This window comes from Uranotaenia lowii, chromosome 3, assembly GCF_029784155.1.
Source record: "Uranotaenia lowii strain MFRU-FL chromosome 3, ASM2978415v1, whole genome shotgun sequence".
In the NCBI taxonomy this organism is placed as follows: domain Eukaryota; kingdom Metazoa; phylum Arthropoda; class Insecta; order Diptera; family Culicidae; genus Uranotaenia; species Uranotaenia lowii.
Genome location: NC_073693.1, coordinates 274,462,863 through 274,484,786, shown reverse-complemented (window position 1 = coordinate 274,484,786; position 21,924 = coordinate 274,462,863). Strand labels below are relative to the sequence as shown.

General features: G+C 40.0%; 2 protein-coding genes across 7 annotated transcripts in view; both read right to left on the bottom strand.

Annotated features, from left to right (window-relative positions):
- The window catches only part of LOC129758748 (annexin B9-like), a 49,390-nt gene extending 27,934 nt beyond the window's left edge, over nt 1-21,456 (bottom strand). For 4 of the 6 annotated variants that reach the window (XM_055756348.1, XM_055756349.1, XM_055756350.1 and 1 more), the window contains exons 1-2: nt 21,254-21,456; nt 19,513-19,559 (exon numbers count right to left, since the gene is read on the bottom strand). In XM_055756348.1, the coding sequence (XP_055612323.1) occupies nt 19,513-19,539 (27 nt within the window). In that variant the 5' untranslated portion in view covers nt 19,540-19,559; nt 21,254-21,456. Of the gene's footprint in view, nt 1-19,512; nt 19,562-21,253 lie in introns of all 6 variants that reach the window. The other 2 variants (XM_055756346.1, XM_055756347.1) reach the window with 2 other exon arrangements.
- On the bottom strand, nt 2,680-11,159 carry LOC129758747 (uncharacterized). Its single transcript, XM_055756345.1, has 2 exons — nt 8,563-11,159; nt 2,680-2,968 (listed from the first exon to the last, which is right to left on the bottom strand). Exon 1 carries the CDS (start codon nt 11,117-11,119, stop codon nt 9,305-9,307), a length of 1,815 nt encoding a protein of 604 aa, XP_055612320.1. The 5' UTR covers nt 11,120-11,159; the 3' UTR covers nt 2,680-2,968; nt 8,563-9,304.
- Nucleotides 21,457-21,924: the final 468 nt, after the last annotated feature.

Here is a 21,924-nt window from a genome sequence, read left to right as displayed (position 1 = left end):
AAATAGTTATTATCGAAAAAAGAACTAATATGCTGCCTACATTTAGGGGCAAAAACAATTATAATTGCAAAATAGTTAGAGCTTCAAAATACAAATGAAATTTTACCTTCACACATTCCCCTAGGCCCTCCAACTATTTCCATTATCATTTTTTTCTTCAAAGTTAACGATTTGATAGGGTTCCTATCCATTTTTCCAATACGGGCTTACTCTTGGAAAATGTCCTTATTTTTTAAATATCAAAAATATATCATTAAATGACTATAAAAATAGCACTATAACTGTTCATATACAAAGAAAAGAAGTTGTTCTTTCACCTTAAACAATCCGTTTGCTTCTAAAAGCTTGTTGGAATCATCAGGAGAGCTCTTTGTTTGCGAGCCTTGAAAAAATAGATATTTTAAGATTTTGAAATTAGATTTTTTACTAACAGAAAAAAATTTCAAATACAAACCAAATTTTGTCTATTTGATACTCAATTAATAGGCTTTCAAACGTAGAAAACAGTTTTCAAGAATTCAAACTATAGACTGAGCTATTGATGATAATGTGGAAAAGTTTCATGTTGGTCAAAGTTACCCCGGTGATCAATGTTACCCCGTTTTACGGTACTAACTTAACATTCGGATAAACACTTAATTACGGTCGGTAGCACTAAGATGAATGAATTCTGTTAACAGTCGGGCACTCGGGTCACTAAATCTAAATATGAAACTCTTTGTTTTTGGTTTGTAAAAAGCTCTTGTAACTTACGGTAGTCTCGGTAGCAATCAACTATTTTCTTTCCAGTGATTCAACGGCATTCTCGCAATCTAAATTTCACAATTCTTTGTCCCGCATCAATTAACTGTATTGAAGAAGTAGTACTCAATAGAGAAGGCACTACATTTTTCAATACAGTTAATTATGGATGGTTACTCACATGGCGGTCGAACCATCCATAATTAACTGTATCGAAAAATGTAGTGCCTTCTCTATTGGGTACTACTTCTTCAATACAGTTAATTGATGCGGGACAAAGAATTTAGCATGTGGTCAAGCTTCTATTTCAAATGCTCTTCGCTCTTTTCACCACCTTAGAATTTTCTTCTGATCTTCTATCCGTCTTTCATTTCAACTCTTTAACCCTCACCGATAAAGCCGCAAATTCATTTCATATAAGAACAGCCCACGTAACCAAAAGTCTCATATCTACTTAAACTCGTTCCTCCAAAGTTCGAATTTCGCTAAATAATGGTTTCAAAGGGAATTGGTACCAAATTTTCTCGAATGTGAGCATGAAAGTTACAAAAGGTTCCTCAAATAGCCTTCTATGGACATGAAGTTCCAAAAAGTTCCTCAAATAGCCTTTTTTGTGACATGTCAATCGCACCCACAAAGTATAAAAGTTACAAATTAGGTCTCAAATAGCCTTCTGTGAACTTCAAGTTCCAAGAAGTTCCTCAAATAGCCTTTTCTGTGACATGTCAATCGCATCATTCAGAATAAAAGTTACAAATTGGATCTCAAATAGCCTTCTATGGACTCGAAGTTCCAGAAAGTTCCTCGAATAGCCTTTTTTGAGACATGTCCGCCATTTTATGAATATGAAATGTGAACGATCATCACAAAAGGGCATATAATAAATAAATCATTTTTTGGAGCTTGGAAATTGTTGAAATGTATAATTTATTTTGAAACTTCAACCCAGAACAACTTAAAGCTAACTCGCAAATGATTGTTTTTGAAAAGGGTAAATACTTTGACTTTATAAAATTTCGTCTAACTGTATTTACTTACCACGAATTTATCATACATTGAAAGTCAGTTGAAGCAATTCATTGATTAAATATCAAGATAAAATCAAGATTCATCAATTTGTATAATTTTATGCTTAACAGTTATAAACATGGAATTTCATTTTTTTTAAACCGATATTATTTTAACGGATGATTGAATTATACACCGTTTCGTAATGTTTCTTAATAATAATCAACATGCGTCTTTGCTGTTGGCCGCTGGTTGCCCTTGCGGGTATTCTAGGAAGCTTATAACCACTTCGAATTTTAGCTGCCGGTGAGGCAACATCTAGGCGTGGCGTCGTGGCAGCGTGTTCGGCTATCATCTCGGAGGATGGGGTTCAAATCTAGTACCAGGACTAATTTTTTCCATTAGGTTGTTCGATTGCTTGAGTAAGCAAATCAAATAATTGTGTAGCAGAACTGGCGTGCGTGCCGGCATGTATCGAACAAAATTGAAAACAAAGCAATTAAGTATGATCAATTGAGTGAGGGGGTGGGAGGAAATAAAGATGGATGCAGAGAAACTGGCAGCACCACATGGGCTGGTGATGACCAAAATAAGAGAGGAGAGGAGAATTATTTTTTGTTTTTGCTGATTAAACGTTTACTTGTGGGCTGAATAGAAGGCCGTTCAAATCTGTAATAGAACTTCAAAGTTTCAATAAGAACTTAAATTTTGGGCTGAAGTAAAGGAACTTCAGCACATTGATTATGCTGATTAAGCTGTATTCGACCGTTTTAACGAGACTTTTGGTTGGTTGGGAGATGATAATTAAATTTATTTTACTACCATAAAGGATATATTGATAAATTTGATTTAATAGTTTAACTAGCTGACCCGGTGTGCTTTGCTACCCCTTTCAAAAACAAATGATTTTTTTTTTTATTTACAGGTAGCTTTATTAAGGCATTTAACTCATAAAGTTTTTTTTTTTTTGCCGAGTATTCACTTTCACTTTTATGTGGTGTTAGTAAGAGGGGGGCCGTAATCGTCGCGGCTACTCAACTGTTAATTGATTAACTAAGAGGGAGGGAAAGAGGATTGTGTAGGGTCACTCTCGAGAACAGATTTCCGTCTTTGGTCGGTGGTGGCTTCCTGTAGCGTGGTTTCGTAAGCTACCGCAGGTATTGTGTTCCTGGCCAGCCTTCATTCCGGTGTTATCGAACCGGTCGGACGAGAGGTTGTTCTAATGAATAGACGAAAAGAGCATTAGATAGAGTAAAGACAGAGAGGAAGAGGACTAAACGACCAAGTCAGACATTTTAAGATATTTGTATATAGGGTACAAATATTCAAGATCTAAGTTTGCCAAGATGTCTCGAATTGGAACCCCAGGTAGTTTACTTCGGGCCCTAAGGGTATCCAGTAGCCAAGCCCTCGATCGATCAAACCGTTCACACGTCCACACAACATGATCAATGTCGTGGTAGCCATCCCCACAAACACAAACATTGCTTGTAACTAGTTGTATACGAAACAAATGCGCGTCAAGCCGGCAGTGATTTGACATGAGCCGAGAAACCACGCGAATGAAATCGCGACTCATGTTAAAATGCTTAAACCATGCCTTCGTCGGAACCTTAGGGATAATCGTATGGAACCAACGTCCCTTTGTGCCATTATCCCAGCTAGACTGCCAAGCGTTAATCGCTAAAGTGCGAGGTATTGAAAAATATTCATTGTAAGTTATTATCCTCTCAAAAATTTCACCTTGTAACGCGCCCACCTTAGCCAATGAGTCCGCATTCTCATTGCCTTGAATAAGACAATGAGACGGGATCCAAGCTAAGGTAATCCTGTACGAATTTTCGATCAAAGCGCCCAATATCCCTGAAATTTCCAGCAAAAAATGGGAAGAGCGCTTCATCAGTTTCATCGATCGAATCGCCTCAACGGAGCTGAGACTATCCGAATAGATGAAATAGTGGTCTACGGGCAGTGTGCGAATGTGTTCCAAGCTACAATAAATTGCGGCTAATTCAGCAACGTAAACGGAGCATGGCTCTCGAAGCTTGAACGAAGCTTCAAAGCGCTCATTGTACACTGCGAAACCAGTCGCGCCGTCGATTCTAGAACCATCAGTAAAGAACATTTTTGTAGGGTCAATTTCACGTACTTTTGATGCAAAGATTGAAGGAATGACGTGGGGTCGGACGTGATCTGGTATTCCACGGATGTCAGCGGTCATGGACAGATCGAATCTTATCAAGGAACTGCTAATCGGGTAAAAGTGACTCGTGTCCGAATTTAATAAAGAAGGATTTATTTCTAATTGACTAAAAGTTTCATAATTGTTTACATATTTTACTAGCGGATTAATATTCATAAGCCTTTCCAAATTTTCTATCACCAAAGGATTCATAGTAACACTTCGAATTAGGAAACGTAGCGATAAATCGAAGAACCGATTTTTCAACGGCATTATTCCCGCCAGTACTTCGAGACACATCGTATGTGTCGACTGCATACAACCCATGGCAATACGCAAACAACGATACTGTATTCGTTCTAGTTTAATCAAGTGGGTTTGCGCGGCGGACCCAAAGCAAAAGCTTCCGTATTCTATGACCGACAGTATCGTTGTTTGGTATAACCTGATGAGGTCCTGTGGATGAGCACCCCACCAGGTTCCAGTAATCGTTCGAAGAAAATTGATTCTCTTTTGGCATTTTTGAGTCAAGTACCTAATATGTTTTCCCCAGAGGCATTTAGAGTCGAACCAGACACCCAAATATTTAAAACTAAGAGATTGAGTTAGAGTTCTACCCATCATAAGGAGCTCTATTTGAGGAGGGGAATGCTTCCTTGAAAAAACTACTAACTCGGTTTTACTAGGCGAAAACTCGATGCCTAGATTCCTGGCCCAATGTGATAAATTATTTAGAGTTTCTTGTAACGGAGGTTTAATTTGAGTGCCTTTTTTACCTGTGATATGAACAACACAGTCATCCGCAAGCTGTCTTAGCGTACAATTTTGTGCCATACAAGCATCGATTTCTCGGACATAAAAGTTGTATAGCAGGGGGCTTAAACATGAGCCTTGGGGTAGACCCATGTAACTAATTCGTTCAACTTTGGTTTCTCCATGACTAAAATGCATGATTTTTTCAGACAACAGGTTATAAAGAAAATTATTCAATATTGGTGAAAGTCCGCAAGAGTTAAGATTACTAGATAGCACTTCTATGGACACCGAATCGAATGCCCCTTTGATGTCCAGAAATACTGCCCCCATCTGCTCTTTTTGGGCAAACGCCAATTGAATGTCTGATGAAAGTAATGCTAGACAGTCGTTCGTACCCTTTCCTCTACGGAATCCAAATTGTGTACTTGACAAGAGATTGTTTGATTCAACCCATTTATCCAGCCGAAAGAGAATCATTTTTTCGAGTAATTTCCGGAGACACGAGAGCATTGCGATCGGCCTATACGAATTGTAATCAGAAACTGGTTTTCCCGGTTTTTGGATGGCGATAACTTTCACCTGTCTCCATTCATGCGGCACAATGTTCATCTCTAAACACTTATTGAATAAATTCAACAAGCGTTTCTTAGCGGTATCTGGCAGATTCTTCAACAAGTTGAATTTGATTCTGTCCAGTCCGGGAGCGGAATTGTTACATGACCAGAGCGCAAGTGAAAGTTCGACCATCGAGAATTGATCCTCCGTTTCGGAACTATTCTCTGTATCCCGATAGTTTTTCTGAGCTGGTACTGCGTCTGGACAGACCTTTTTCGCGAACTGTGTCAGCCAACGACTCGAGCTTTCCTCACTTTCGTTCGAAGGTGTATGATTTCGCATGTTTCGAGCTGTTCTCCAAAGCGTGTGCAGTGACGTTTCTCGAGATAACCCATCTACGAATCGCCGCCAGTACCCACGTTTCTTGCCCCTGATCAAGTTCTTGAACTTGCGTTCCAAGGACAAGTAACGTTGGAACTTCTCTGGCAATCCAGTTCTGCGAAACTCAATAAACGCCTTGCATTTTTCACCTCGCGCGCGTGAGCAGTCTCCATCCCACCATGGAGTGGGAGGCCGTTTCTGTATCGTCGAGCTTTCATTCCGTCTGACCTGTGCCCCGATTGCACAGTCCACAATTGTCCCGGAAATAAAACTGTACTCTGCCTCCGGAGGCAGTTCATCCGTTGAGTCGATGGCTTCAATGACACCTGATGCATACTTTTTCCAATCTATATTCTTTGTGAGGTCATAAGGAATATTGATCTCTTCGGGTGGACTACGACCACTGGTGATAGAAATATTGATAGGCAAATGATCGCTTCCCTGAGGGTCTTGGATTACCTTCCACGTACAATCCAAGCTCAGAGAGGAAGAAGCTAAAGAAAGGTCTAAAATACTATGCTGTGATTGGGATCCATTAATTCGAGTCACTTCCCCATTGTTTAAGACAGTCATGTTGAAGTCGTCGCACAGCTCATATATCATGTTAGCACGATCATCATCACGTGAGCTACCCCAGCCCACGCCATGGGAGTTGAAGTCTCCCAGAACTAGTCGGGGTTCTGGAAGAAGTGAAATAATATTCGCCAATTGGTTCCCGCTCACGCTTGAATTTGGCGGAATATATACCGAGGCTAGGCAAAGGTCTTGGCCTTTAATTCTAGCTTGGCAACTGACGACTTCAATACCTGGAGATGGTTGTAGTGGAATACGATAGAAAGAGTGGCATTTCTTGATCCCCAAAAGAACGCCACCTCCTCTTTGCCCATCTCGATCCAGGCGAATAATATTGTGGCTATGGAAGTTGAAATCAGTGTTTGGAGAGAGCCAAGTTTCGCATAAGGCGAACACATCACAATTCAAATTGTGTACCAATACTTTAAAGGAGTCTAATTTTGGTAAAATACTTCTGCAGTTCCATTGCAATACAGAAACAATTTCTCTTACCTCAGTGGACGAGTTATTCATCAAAAGAAATTGCTTCTGCGATGAGGGTCATAGTACAAGCTTTCTTTTTCAAGACTTCTCTCAAAAGAGGTACAAACATATTAATCATAGTCCTCCAACCTGCTGGTACACTGAAAAAGTCCAAGATGAACGCAACAATTTCCGAAAATTTCATCTTACCATCAGATGAAAAGCTGGGCAAACTGTTCGACGATGGATCAGATGCAGTTTCTCTGGGAATTGTTGCATTCCTGTTAGCTACTGATGGTCCTGAATTCTGAAGGGAAGTCTGGGGTTTTGACTTACCAGAAAGTGGAGGGAAGTCCTTCGGGGACGGATTAAAACCCGGAGGTCTCTGAATAGGAGGGGTAGAATAACTATTTCCACTTTGAGGATTTTTTGTTTTATTAACTTTGCTGGCAGCTGATCGGGGTTGTGTGTTAGTTGTGCGTTTCCTTTTTGGAGCCTGTGAAACATTTTTTTTAACAAATGGCCCAGCTGATGTTCCTTCACATGGATCCTCCCCTTCGGATTCATACTCACTTAGAAGGCCAAACTGGTTCTCTGAGACGATTGGCAAAGACTTCATCAGCATGTCTCTATATGATTTCTTAGAGCGGGTTTTTAAAGAAGTCTTGATTTTTTCCCGGCGCGATATGTACTTCGGACACGCCGAGAGAGCATGAGATTCCTCGCCTGTGCAATACAAACACTTGCTTAATGCTTGTATTTCACACGAAGCTTCCGCATGCTTCTCCCCGCACTTAGAGCAGCGTGCCTGATTGCAACAGTAGGCGGCCGTATGATCCAACTGCTTGCAATTCTGGCAGAACATGACCGAAGGCACATAAAGTCTCACAGGTAGACGAACCTTCCCGATCGCAACGTAATCAGGAAGTGCAGTGCCGGAAAAGGTAACCCGAAAAGAGTTCGACAGGGAAAATGTTCTCTTTTCCCCCTCGCCTGATGCTGATTTCAGCTGACGCGCGTCCAGCACCTTGACCGTGGGGAGACCAGGGTCTTTGAATCGGCCAACCCCGGATTCCATTAGGTCACCGACGGTCAAACCCTCTTCGGTTACCACTCCGTCGATTTCCACGTCACGAGCGGGAACGTATACGCGGTATTCGATCGTAAACTTCGGGTCACAAGCAATGGCATTTGCTTCCTTCAGGCTACCAACAACAATGCGCATCTTGTGCGGTCTCATCGGCTGGTAGCTGATTACGGAAGGGTAAGAACGATCAAGGTCCCGGGCGATTGAAATCACATTGGGTGATTTCCCATTAGTTTTGGACCGGATGTAAACTACCCAAGGTCCCGTCGATTCAGGTTGGTAAACCCGACGGCGAGGGGCAGTTTGAGGCAACTCATTATCTTTTTCAACGGGGGAGTTTGCTTGAGGGGTTGATGCTAGCGTGGAGTTTCCAAACACAAAAGGCATTTGTGGGAAAAGGGTCTTTGGGAGAGGAGAAGGGTCATCTTCCGTGTCCGTGAGGTACATCGGGTGGTCTTGTAATGTTTCTTTGGAAACAATTTCCTCGGAAAGAATTTCCTCGGAAATATCCTCCCGTAAAGGGGGATCTTTGCCCGTCTCGCCGTCGTCATCCATCAGCCGGTGACTTTCCGAACTAATGGGCTCTGGAGGAGATGCAACCGCAATTTAAAATTAAATTAAAAAAAGAAAATTTATATATAATATAAATTTCAAAAAAAAAAAAAAAAAAAAAAATCTTATAATTTATATAGTAATAATAACGAAAGAGGAAAGCTAAAGAAGAAAACCAAATAAAAAAAAAATAAAATAAAAACCCAAAAACTTTTTGGGAAAAAAAAAATGAACCACTCTATTAATGTGGACCACTCTATCAAACCTGATGCCAACAACGTGGTCCTTTGTTTGATGGCGAATGGATGCTGAACCAAGGCTATTGTATTCAGCCGGGGTGATAATTTGCTGGGTGATTTGACGAACCAGCTACACGAGCGTTAGAATTTCACTGCCGTTCTGAACTAAGCTATCCGGTGTAACGGTACATAAGTCCGGATAATTCGGATAGCGGCACTACACGGTAGGTATAAGGGGCAAATAAAAAAAAAACTTTTGCCACACACGCGAGAGAAAACAAACTCGACCGTCTCCAGTGAGTGATGCGAAACGAATGAAAAAAAACAAATGATATTTTCAGAAATTATTTGAATTTTTATTTTTTTGTTGACATTATTTCAAATCAAATTATAACATAATATACCCATTTCTTCGTGCCCAAAAATCCTTATATCAAATATAACTCCATTGATTGATGATTTTTTATGCTTTACAACATAATTTATAAGGAGCCCCCTCTTTTCTTCTCTCTCTACGCTGTAAAGCGTAAGGGTCTATAACATTCGTAGAAACATATCTCGTAATCTGTCCATGCCATATTTGTTTCCATTTGTTGGCTTCGTTAGCATGAATTTTTTTTTTTTTTTGTAAATTCTTTATTTGAAACGGCTCATACCTTTAGGCTTTAAGGAGCCAGACACCTTTTTTTATTACAATTGTGTGCTTATATCTAGTTCACTTTTAAAGAAAAAAGAAGATAGATAGGGAAATATGAAAATAAAAAAGAATTATAGACGAAGATCAATAGCTTTTAGGAAAAGGTATATTTCGAACATGTAGTCCAAGTCCACGACAGCCAGCACATCTCTGACTGGAACATAGGGTGTTTTTCCTCGGGCCCGAAGGGAGTCTATGAAATTCGTTCTAGCGACAAGATGGACCTCGCACGACCAAACAATATGCTCGATGTCGTGGTAACCTTGGCCGCAACTACACAAATTGCTGCTAGCAATATTCAAACGATAGAGTACCGCGTCTAAGGAATAATGATTGGACATGAGACGGGAAAATATACGAATAAAATCTCGACTCAGGTCCAATCTATTAAACCAGGATTTAAGGCTTACCCTTGGGATAATCGAGTGCAGCCACCGACCCAACTCATCCTCGTCCCATTTGCGCTGCCAGTTGACAAGAGAGTTTCTTCGAACTAAAAAGTAAAATTCGTTGAAGGCGATTTCACGCTGATACGTGTCACCTTCCATCGCCCCCACCTTTGCCAGAGAGTCTGCCTTCTCATTACCCTCTATCGAGCAATGGGAGGGAACCCAAACAAAGGTGATGGTAAAGCGACGTTTTGATAAAGCACTCAAACTATCCCGTATCTTCTCGAAGAAGTAAGGCGAGTGCTTTCCCGGTTTTATTGAGTGAATTGCTTGAACAGAACTCAGACTATCCGTTACAATAAAGTAGTTCCCAACTGGCCTTGAAGCGATACTGTCCAAAGCCCAATGAATTGCTGCTAACTCTGCTATATACACAGAGCATGGTGACTCGAGGCTGTAAGAGGCGCTAGATATTTCATTGAACACTCCAAATCCTGTTGATTCCTCTATAAGTGATCCATCAGTAAAGTACATTTTATCAGCATCGACGTGTCTATATTTAGCTTCGAAAATTCTTGGAATCAGAAGTGGACGATGCGGATCCGGGATTTCACGAATTTCCTGCTGCATAGACAAATCAAACTGGACAGAAGAATTATCGTAGTCTGGGCTACAAACACGAGCTGGAGAATACGGAGAAGGGTTAACCTGCATTGACATGAGGACATGGTATATAGACATAAATCTGGTTTGAAAATTTTGCTCAAGAAGCCTTTCAAAATTTACAATCACCAATGGGTTCATGACCTCACACCTGATGAGGAACCGGAGTGATAATAAATTGAATCGATCTTTAAGTGGGAGTATTCCTGCCAAAACTTCGAGACTCATGTTATGCGTTGAGGGCATACAGCCCAAAGCGATGCGGAGACAACGGTATTGGATACGCTCGAGTTTGATGAGGTGAGTTTTGGCAGCTGACTGGAAACAGAAGCTTCCATATTCCATCACTGAGAGAATGGTTGTTCGATACAATTTTAAAAGATCTTCTGGATGGGCTCCCCACCAGGTGCCAGTGATTGATCGGAGAAAATTGATTCTTTGTTGGCATTTTCCTTTCAGGTACTCAATGTGGGCCCTCCAGGTACATTTGGAATCAAACCAAACCCCAAGATACTTAAAACACCTCGATTGAGTGATCGTTCTGCCCAGGAGTTGAAGTTTAGGTTGAGCAGGTCTACGTTTCTTAGAGAAAACAACCATCTCCGTTTTCTGTGGAGAAAACTCAATCCCAAGCCCCAAAGCCCAGGTTGATAATCTGTTTAAAGTATCTTGTAAAGGTCTGTGCAGATGAAACTCAGTAGATCCTGTGACAGACACCACGCCGTCATCTGCAAGTTGTCTTAGAGTGCAGCCTTCAGAGAGACAACTGTCGATGTCACTTACGTAAAAGTTGTACAAAAGTGGACTCAAACATGAACCCTGCGGAAGGCCCATGTAAGAGATTCTTCTAACTGCAATATCTCCGTGAGCAAAGTTCAGATGTTTCTCACAAAGCAAGCTGTATAAGATGTTGTTCAAAAGAGGAGGCAGACCCCGGGAGTGCAACTTGTCTGACAAAACCTCTATTGAGACAGCATCAAAAGCTCCCTTTATGTCTAGAAACACTGAAGCCATTTGCTCACGTTTTGCGTACGCCATTTGTATCTCTGAAGACAGCAAAGCAAGACAATCGTTTGTCCCTTTGCCCCTTCGAAACCCATATTGAGTATCTGACAGGAGGCCATTTGTTTCTACCCATTTATCCAAACGAAACAAAATCATTTTCTCCATCAATTTGCGTATACAAGACAACATCGCTATTGGACGGTACGAATTGGGATCAGACGCTGGTTTTCCGGGCTTTTGGATAGCAATGACTCTCACTTGTCTCCACTCTTGGGGAACAATGTTATGCTCCAAGAATTGATTAAATAAATTTAACAAGCGAAATTTTGCGGCATCCGGAAGGTTTTTCAACAAGTTAAACTTGATTTTATCAATTCCCGGAGCTGAATTGTTGCAAGAGAGGAGAGCAATTGAAAATTCGACCATCGAAAAGCAGGAATCCAGACCACACCTATCTGGAGGCACATTCCGGATTATTTTTTGTACTGGTGCAGAATCTGGACAGACTTTCCGTGCGAAGTTGAATATCCATCTATGCGAATATTCCTCACTTTCATTCGTAGATGATCGATTACGCATGCTTCGTGCCACTTTCCATAAGGTACTCAATGATGTTTCACGTGATAAACCACCCACAAAATTCCTCCAATACGCTTTCTTTTTCCCTTTGATCAATTTTTTGAACTGATTTTCAAGGGAAACATATGCATTAAAAAGAACGAGAGTTCCATGTTTTCGAAAATCTTTGAATGCTTTTGATTTGTCCTTATGCAGTTTGGAACACTGCTGGTCCCACCATGGGTTTGGAGGCCTTCGAGGAACTGATGAATCTGGGATGGGTTTTGTTTGTGCGCAAAGTGCACTTTCATGTATCAGACGTGAAAGAAAGTGGTACTCCTCTAAAGGAGGTAAAATATTCATAGATTCGATGGATGTTGTTATTTCGTCCGAATATTTTTTCCAGTCGATGTGTCTTGTAAGGTCATATGCCATATATGTAGAATTTGAATTGCTGACCCCATTGGTGATTGTAATTTTGATTGGCAAGTGGTCACTACCATTGGGATCAGGGATTACCTTCCACTGGCAATCCAATGATAGTGAATTTGAGCAGAGTGAGAGGTCAATTGCACTTGGTCTTGCAGGAGGTTTAGGTACTCGTGTTTTTTCACCCGTGTTCAAAACTGTTAAATTGAAACTGTCACAGATATCATAGATAAGAGTAGAACGACAATCGTCAATTTGTTCTCCCCAGACAGTTCCATGTGAATTGAAATCACCCAGGATCAACCTTGGTTCAGGCAAAACTGAACACAGGTCCTCAAGGTGACTTCGATTCACTGCAACTCTCTGAGGCCAGTACAAACTGACAACGCATAAGTCCCTTCCTCTTATAGTTGTATGACATGCAACAGCTTCAATTCCTCCCGATAAAGGGAGGTTGATTCTAAAGAAGGAATGGCGCTTGCTGATTCCCAAAAGCACCCCTCCATAAGAATCGTCGCGGTCTAGACGTATGACATTAAAATCGTGGAATGTGATGTTAGATTGAGAAGAAAGCCAAGTTTCGGATAACGCAAAAATATCGCAACTAATTTCATGAAGAAGGAATTTGAACGGATCCAGTTTAGGAATAATACTACGACAATTCCACTGTAAAACAGTGATATCTCCGACCTCTTGGTTTAAATTAGCCATCGAGAGAGATAAACACTGAAATGAGGGGCCAAGTTTGCATCAATTGCTTCAAAAATGTCTTCACTACAGGAAGCATTGCACTAACAATACCTTTGATGGATTCAGAGATGTTAAAAAACGAGAAAATACCGTTTAGGATGTCTGTCAACTTAAACAGTCCCGGCTGGGAAGATGAATCAGACGAAACCTCATTAGTTATGGGGGCCTTTGAGGTCCCTGCTGGTGTTGGATCGATTTGTGGTGAAAAGATCGTGCGGAATCCAGGGGGAGTTTGATTTTTTTGTTTTGCAGCAATAGATTTTTTAGGGGGACTTATTGGAGGACTTATTGTAGGGATCTTTTTGGGAATCTTGGGTGTCTTTGATGTTGTTTTTACACGTTTTCGGGAGTTCGCAACAAAAATAAATGGGTTGTCTTCATCAGTCGTCTCTTCGTTGTCAACTGGCAACACAGAAAAAATGTTACTCGAATGCGGTTGGGCCAGTGGAGAAGCGCTCTTTAAGATAGAGGCATAAGAACGTCTTGATCGTTCTTTTAAAGAGCGCTTCTGTTTATCCCAGCGACTCTTAAATGCCTCGCACGAGGAGATCTCATGAGGTGAGCCCCCGCAATAGACACATTTCTGCTCTATTGCTGAGCACGCTCCAGCCCCATGAATCTCCCCGCATTGGGGACAGCGTGGCTTATTGCAACAGTGCGACGCTGTGTGCCCCAACTTGATGCAATTTTTACAATCCATGGGTCGAGGCACAAAGAGTCGCACAGGAAGCCTTAAAACTCCGTCAATCAAGACGAAGTGAGGGAGGGCGGTACCCGCGAAGGTAACACGAAATGAGTCTGAAGGTGAGTACACTTTGACTCCGTTTACGACGTTGGCAGTTCTGAGTTGTCGGCAGTCCAAGATTTCGACCGAAGCCGAATCAAGGCTCTTAAACTTACCAACGCCGTTGGATATCACGTAATCAGCCTCCAGACTCATCTCTGTGATCACGCCCTCAATCTCTACGTCCCGAGACGGGATGTAGACGTGATACTCAAGGTTTATAAAATTACTGGCAACAATATCGTTTGCAGCTTTCGAATTAGCCACAAGAACGCGCAGCTTATTTGGACGTAATTTTGTAACACTGGTTACAGAGGGCCACCTCGCCAGATCTTTGGTGATCTGTACCACATTAAGAGGTTTGCCGTTCTTTTTGGGCCGGATGAAAACCACCCAAGGTCCAGCGGAAGATGAACTGTCAGCATATTTTCGGAGCCGGGTTGTGCCACTCTTCAATGCTAAAGATGAAGAATTATCGTCCATTTGAGAATCATTTACATTTGAGGGACCAGCAGCATCTGGATCCTCCAGATGCTCCTCATCCTCGTAGACGACATTCCCATCACTACCAGTTGAGGGGTGAGACCCCCCGCCTTCGCTCATATTTCTCAACGGGGACACGAATGCCCTCCGCGTTGAAAATATGAGCGAAGCACAAAATTGTCAAAATTTAAATAAAAAGGGAAAAAATAGACCAAGAAAAGAGAAAAAAGAAAGAAGAATTAACTCACAATTTTTAAGCACTTCTGGGGCTATTGTTTTATTTAGCCTTCGTTTACTGCACCAACCACGTGGTCCTCCGTCGAAACAAGATGGATGTCGATCGATGGGTAATCAATATCTGGGCCGTTCTGTCTCACCCGGTTACAGCAATCAAATCCGAATCCACCGAGCAACCGCCCTAACGGGGTCCAAATTCCGGATAAACAGGGCGAAGGGAGACGTCTTTAAATGTAGTGATGGCCTTGACAGATGATGGAGATGGTGATGGAAAACAATGGCTGTTGTACGTTTATGCCGATTGTTTTTGCATACAAAACACAGCACCAACCGAACCAGCAGGAATGAAAATAATTCCGCGTGAGACCATTAAACTTCACTTGGTTCACTCCGACTTAGCGAGAAAAAAAAAACACTTCGGTACAGCAGTGATGAAAAAAAAACACATCCGCACTGTTCGAGCTACTCAGCTAGAATGATGAATAAGAGTTTTTTGTTAGCATGAATTGAGAACTAACAAAATTGTGTTGGGCTCACCTCCCTTCTCTATGGATGGATGGATGAGGATGGTGTGTCAGATAATCATAGAATCATACCAAAATGATTTTTCATGTTAAGTTTTGTCCATTTCTCGGACTTTGTAAAAAAAAATTAAATGTAAGAATTCCTCTTCCCTTCCTGTATTCCTAATTCTATCCTCCTACTGCTAAAAAAGAATTGTTTCACATAGAAAAATTTCTCGCATTGAAATACCATTACATGCCACATTTGGTTTCTCCCTTTATATCTTTCCTCTAAAAAAATATGGGTCTTTAAGTTTATAATAGAAACATTTCTCGTATCCATGTAAGGGTAATGCTAAATATGGTACCATTTGCTGGATCCGCTCTCCAGTTATACTGAAAATTGTAAGGGAGACCTCTCCCCCACCTTTCCATCCAACTCTTTGAAGGAGTGAGGGATATCAAATATTCATAGAAGCCTTTCTCATACCCAAATAACCTCCCATGCCAAATTTGGTTCCATTTGCTTTATTAGTTTTTGGTTAATGTAAAAAATTATAAAAGGCCCTTTTCCCCTTTCTACTGGAAAGAGGGAGGGGCCTCAAATAATCATTGAAATATTTCTTGTATCGAAATATCCTCCCATGCCAAATTTGGTTCCAATATCTTGGTTAGTTCTCGAGTTATATGTAAAATTGTAAGGTAGCTCAAGTTATGCAAAAAAATGTCTTTTGTTTGGGATTACTCGATATTTATAAAACAATTGTTTTGCTGCGCGAAATTTTATTTCTTATTTCTAAATAGCAAACAGAACAAAATTTCGTTCGGATTTGGATCATCGTTATTGGACACTGAAACGTGATGAACTGTACTTACACATGGTTATGTTTATGTATGTATCAAATATGAAAAAGTTAAAAAACAGTACCTTAAATGTAAATTCGTTTGATTATATTAGAGATTTAATGTTAGAATGAATGATCTCAAAGTTTACGAACAAACTTATTAGGGCAAAATATGACAAAAAAGGGCAATGTATATAATTTTCAATAAAATTATTGTGTTATGTTGGAAAACTTTCAGATGAAATTTTCGAATATTATTAACAGAACTGTTGGATAGTTTCTTATTTAATTGAATCTAGGAACTTTTTATACTCTCATTGAGAGTCGCTCTGATCCTATTTGATTCAGTTTAATTTTTACACATTTTTTTTTTAAAAAATTAACAATTGGGAGCCAAAAATTCAGTGGATTGGAAAAAAAACTCTACATGAGGGTGTGTCAAATCGGGACTTTTTTCGAATTTAAAAAAAATCCTAGATTTTATTAAAAATTTTAACATGGTATGAGGTATGCGGGTTTGGATTTTGAGTTTGGAGCTTATTGAAAGTAAATTCTGGCTCCCACTTAGCTAAAGATGGCAAAGTGATTGCAACAAAGAAAAAAATAGCGTCGCAAACAGAAAAGTCTTTTGCTCATAAACTGTGTAATCAGAAACATTGTTATTGAACAAGTTGTTGATTTAAGGCATGGAAATGTTCAGAATGGAATTAGATTTCAACTTAAAATTATCTATCTTTTGCAAACATTAATTCAAAGTTTTCAGAAGTTAAGAGTTACCAGATACCATTAGTTTGCAATAATTGAACTTAAATAGAGTTAATATTTGGATTTTGGCTACTACCTATGTGGACTGTTCATTTGAGATATTCGGATGGAACAGGCACACAAAAAAAGTCAGATACACAGATGTTAGGACAGAACGTCACCAACAACTAGTCATCATTAATAATCTTGTTGTTCGTTACCCCACTCAAAATGAAGAATGAAATCACTACCTTCTCCACAGAACTAACGCAGGAAGGAAGTGATTTGCCCTCTTCGCGAAGCAATAAAGCTGGAAGTATCGCGAAGGGCACGTGACGTGGTCCGTGGTGAGTATACCTACTAGCTATTTTTAGCAGTTACGCTTAATTTGACCCTTTGGTTGGTAGTGATTCGAATTTTTCGACCGACGGAATTTGTTATTTTTTATGTAAACAGTTGCTTGATTCTTGTTTGGTTCGAAGCATTTGAAAGGTACTGTTCCTTAAATCGACATCGGCGAATTGCCTTAAATCGAAACAGCCAGCAGTACATAGTTGTAATACGAATAGTAAAACCTCCTTCCACATCAAAGAATGGTTTTTCCCTTCCCCTTCCAAAGCTGGGAAAAACAACAAACGACGAAACAAATGGCCTTCAAGGGGTGGCGATCATAGTATTTTTTATTTCTTTTCTGACATTTTATGCGTAAATTGCTCTGCTGAGCCCACTTCTGAATGACTTGTAATCCATTAGTAAGGGGCCTGGCATTTTTCGGGTCAAGGATAACGGTTGGCACGTTTTTCGTTAGTTCCTACTAAAATGAGACCTGGAGATGATAATGAAGATTGCTTCAACTTTGGTTGTTTACATTGTATTTTGTTGATTCAAGAAATAACTTCCTCAACAATTTCTTATGGTAGTATCGTTTTTCAAACACATAATTCTAATTTTCCTTTTACCAATATTTTTGATGGATGTTTTTTTCACACATTTGGCCATCCACAAAAGATCATATCAAAAGAAAGGGGAAAAAATCTTTTTGTTCCACTATGATAAGTTACTCGGAGACGAAACAGACCGTGTGTCTAGTCTTTATGACGCCACCCAAATGAATTTTTCCTCTTCTATGGGCTGGAATGTGGTAAAATATTCCGAAGCTGCCTAGATAGTTGTAGGAGGGATACGTAATTCATCACACGACATGTGCGGAGAATTCCACAACAATGAATGATAATTAGGTGACATTGTACAGGTGCAAAATCACAAAAGATTAAGATAAGTGCAACAGAGAATGCTTGGAATCTGGTTTTCTTCAACATATGATCGGGAAAAAGAATAATCCTGGACAATCTGTTCAGGAAATACTTCTTTACACATCAAATTGTTGAGTGTACATGTCGAAAAAAAGGAAACTCTTGAACCTATTAACACTTGCATTCAAGTGGCAATTTAAAGGTGTTCAATTAGTCGTATTGGTTTGTTTTCGTAGATAAGCTCACTTTCAAGTTCTAATATTTCATTTATTGTGGGGAGATTCATCAATAGATAAAGCATGAGCGCGTGTAGCATTGATTAGATAGTGGGGTAGGCAAAAAAAATAAATAAAAAAAATTTATATCAGATTGAAAATCGTATGGCTATAAATCACTTTGAACTCCTCGAGACAGATTCCTTTTCGAATGAGTTGTTTTTACGAATAAATTAGGCCGGAACAAATTTCAAATCCTTCTTTTGTCACTCGTAGTTGGAACATCGAGGGGGGGGGGGAGGATAATAAAAAATAATGTGAAAAATAAATAAATTGGAATAAATTTCACGAAAGCTTGTATGCAACAAAGTTGCATACAATATCATTGCACAAAACCTAAAAAACAAGTAATTTTTATCGAATTTTCAAAAATTCAATAACATCATAACAATTCAAATAACAAATTCAATAACAAAACATAAAAGTATGACACCAAACAGCCCGAACCAAAAAACAAAGCCTAGCTCTATTATTTATATTTATTCGCCGGTGTCATTCAACTCGAATTTCTCAACAAACAATGTTTCCGAGATTGTTTTCATTTCAAATTAGGGTGAAGCTTTCGGTGTTATGGTTAGCATTCGAGCTGCCTCCAACAAGTTTGCTTCCTATTTTCAAAGAACGAATTCCATTTGTTAGTTCGCGCCTATTTCGAATTGTTGATTTTAAGTACTTTATGAATCACCTCTATAGTGACATCGAGTCATATAACAATCATTAAGTTCTGATTCATCTCAATCCTTTCATCAAGTTACATCTCATCAGTCAGTGTAAGAACAACCTGAATGAGAACTAAAATCCCAGACATGTCATCATCATCGGCATCGCGGGGCAATACAGCCAAACGTAATCATGTGATGATCTTGAAATACGATGTTGATTCTGCTACAGGCTTGCTGATGAATGATTTTTATCTCACCATCAACCGCGTCAACCTTGCGTGTTTGCAGTTACTACTCATGGAAAAAGATACAGTATAACTGGCCGCTAAATTATGTGTGCCACACAAATATTTCCAGTAGTGTTAGAGCCAAGATTTCGTTTGGGTGGTATTTTTCAAACTATATAGATATCTAACGTATACAAAAGAGCCCTATTCAAGTTTAGTATTGTTCGGTTACTCAACGAATGATTGTGGGATTGGTTTATCTCATGCATATTGTAAGAGATACTTCAGTCTGAAACCCTCAAACTAACTAATCAACCTAAGCTCAACTCAAGTGCTTCAAGTCCGCCTCACGTTTGCTTACCGCATGGGAGGGGTCTGTGTTGTAAAACAATTAACTACGTTATCAACGAGTTACTCAAAACAAAACCGAGAAATATGTATGTACAAATTTCGGGAACCATGTCCAACTTACCTGGAATGGATAGTACTGCGAGCTCATGGTTGTGCTGTGGGTTTAACCTGGAATGAAAAAGATAAATACCGGTGTGAGAGGTGATGAAATATTTAGCTTCTACGTGTAACAGGAAGTACGCCCTGAACTTCAAAAAAAATCGTTTAGACCTCTCAGTCGATCCGGCTCGAAGGACCAAAATGTTTTTATCTAGGCAGTCGTTCCCTGAATTGTCGGAAAACAATGCAAATTATTGATTATTTCAAAAAGCCCTTCTGTTAGAATTGAATAAGTAACTGAATTAAAAAAAAATAATTGAAGGGTTCAATGATAGTGTCACAAAAAGCCACCGTCCACTTCCGGATTTCCCCTTTCGACAGTCAGTTTTCCCAGAAGCACGGTTCGTGATGGGATCATACAAAATAGCAGAGATGTTAAAATCGCGAGTCTACATACTCCACTTTGCCCTTCTTTGCAGAACGATTTTATTTCGTTAAACTCAATCTGCAATGATGCTATCTAAAGTTCAACTCGGAAAGCATCAGGTAGTAAGCTTCGGGTAAACTCGGCAGGAGTAAACAGCAATCGGGGGGGAAACATCAGCGAAGCAAACGAACAGTTCTGCGAATTGAAAAAAAATCGTTTTCGTTCGGCAGCCGAACACATCAATCGGACAACGCATGGGGGCGTGGCTTAAATTGATAGATACAAGGGAACGGGAAACGAACGAGAGGAGGGTGCGAGGAATGTTAACTCGGTCCGTCGGGCAACGATCGCTCGTGAGCATTCGTGTACGTTAAGCTTCGTTCTGTTGTTTCGTTGGTATGATTTTATTCCTGCGAGGCATGGAAAACATCAATTCGGAAATGTTCTCTTCGTTTTGTGTGCAATCGCGTCATGATTGGAACGAAGATAAAATCAATCTGCACACAACAAGTTAAACTCGGAAAAAATCAGCCGAATGATTTTTCCGAAGCGAGTCTACACACCGCTGCAAAATAGTACAAATCACCGTTAAATTTAGCGCTACTGCTACTGCACATTGTCACCCTCAACAGCTCCTGCTGCTGCCCTACCAACACGGTCTCCCGAATGTGTAAACTTTCAACTTGAACGGTCGACTTTCGTAGGCGCTGATGGTTTGGGTTCGTTCATGCTGTGTTTCATATCTGTCTGTGGTTCGATTTCAGTTTCAGTTGCTTCGGCTTTTATTGCAGTTTGCTTCCATCCAAAAGAGTGTTTGCTTTCTTTTTTTTGTTTTTGGTTTGTGCTGTTTGCTTTTTTGTGTATATTTTTTATTTTATTTCAAACTGCCATGAGTGGTGATACTTAAATTTGCTGCTCGTGGAAGATTGCGAATAGCGGCAACAATTCAGAAGCGTGATAATTTTTCAACGAATTGAATGACCCTTTTGGAAGATACGAATTCAACTATCAGAACATCGTTTTAGTAGTGATATGTCGATTTATTGCTGGAATGTTCGGTCATCACTTTGCTGAACTATCCAGATCTTTGCCGAGTTGTAACCAACGCCCAGAAAGTGTGAAACGATCGTCGTAACACATAGTATAGCTGACAACATGTCGACACAACACCTACGATTGAAGGTGGCGATGATCACATTGTGACACTTCAGAGAGCTCTATTAGCACATTCCCCGACAAACTAGTAAAATATGTTCAATGCTCCAACTTTATTTATCTAAAAAAATCCTGTAACATGTTCCACTTTCCGCAGGAAATATTCACAATTTTCACCAACCTTTTGCGCGTGTAGGAGATAAAACTTGTTAGCTGATGATGAGTCACACCGGACCGGACACTTTTCAGAGATCTCACAAGAGCGGTTGAAAGTTAACTACTACCTACTATGTATCTCTGTGCTTTCCCAAACGGACGAACGGCGAATAAAACAGGCGATCCGAACGATACCAACGTACAATTGAGACTGACGCGGTTTGTAAACGGTTACCGGCAACTAATACTTTGGGTTCAAACTCTTGGTCTCGCGGCGAGTAGCAATACTGACGCGGTGCAAATATTTTTTACACAACCTACTGCGACGATGTGATGGTACGGTAGAGAGTAGAGTCATCCAGTGGCTTGCTTCGTCGTTTCGGACCGCGCGGTCACCTTCCCTTCTTCCGGGAAGGGGGACAGTTTCGTGACGACAGCAATTGCACCAGTGTATGAGTTCACTGTGGGTTGTAGTTGAATTCATGAGAATTAGTATATTATTCTTTAATATTTATTAAAGAATTATGTCAATTATAATTGTTCCACAACTCTTTTAATATTTCATGTGATATTGTTCACTTTATATAACAATTTTATCTAAGTATTATCATTTGTCCATCAATATGTTTTTCAAGAAACAGTTGGAGTTTTGGAATTGCCTAATTTATTTTTTGTTTCGATAAAAGTCGTTTTAAC

Coding starts and splice junctions, on each gene's coding strand:
- LOC129758747 (XM_055756345.1), bottom strand. CDS start 11,119: ATGGGCCTTCCGCAGGGTTCATGTTTGAGTCCACTTTTGTACAACTTT.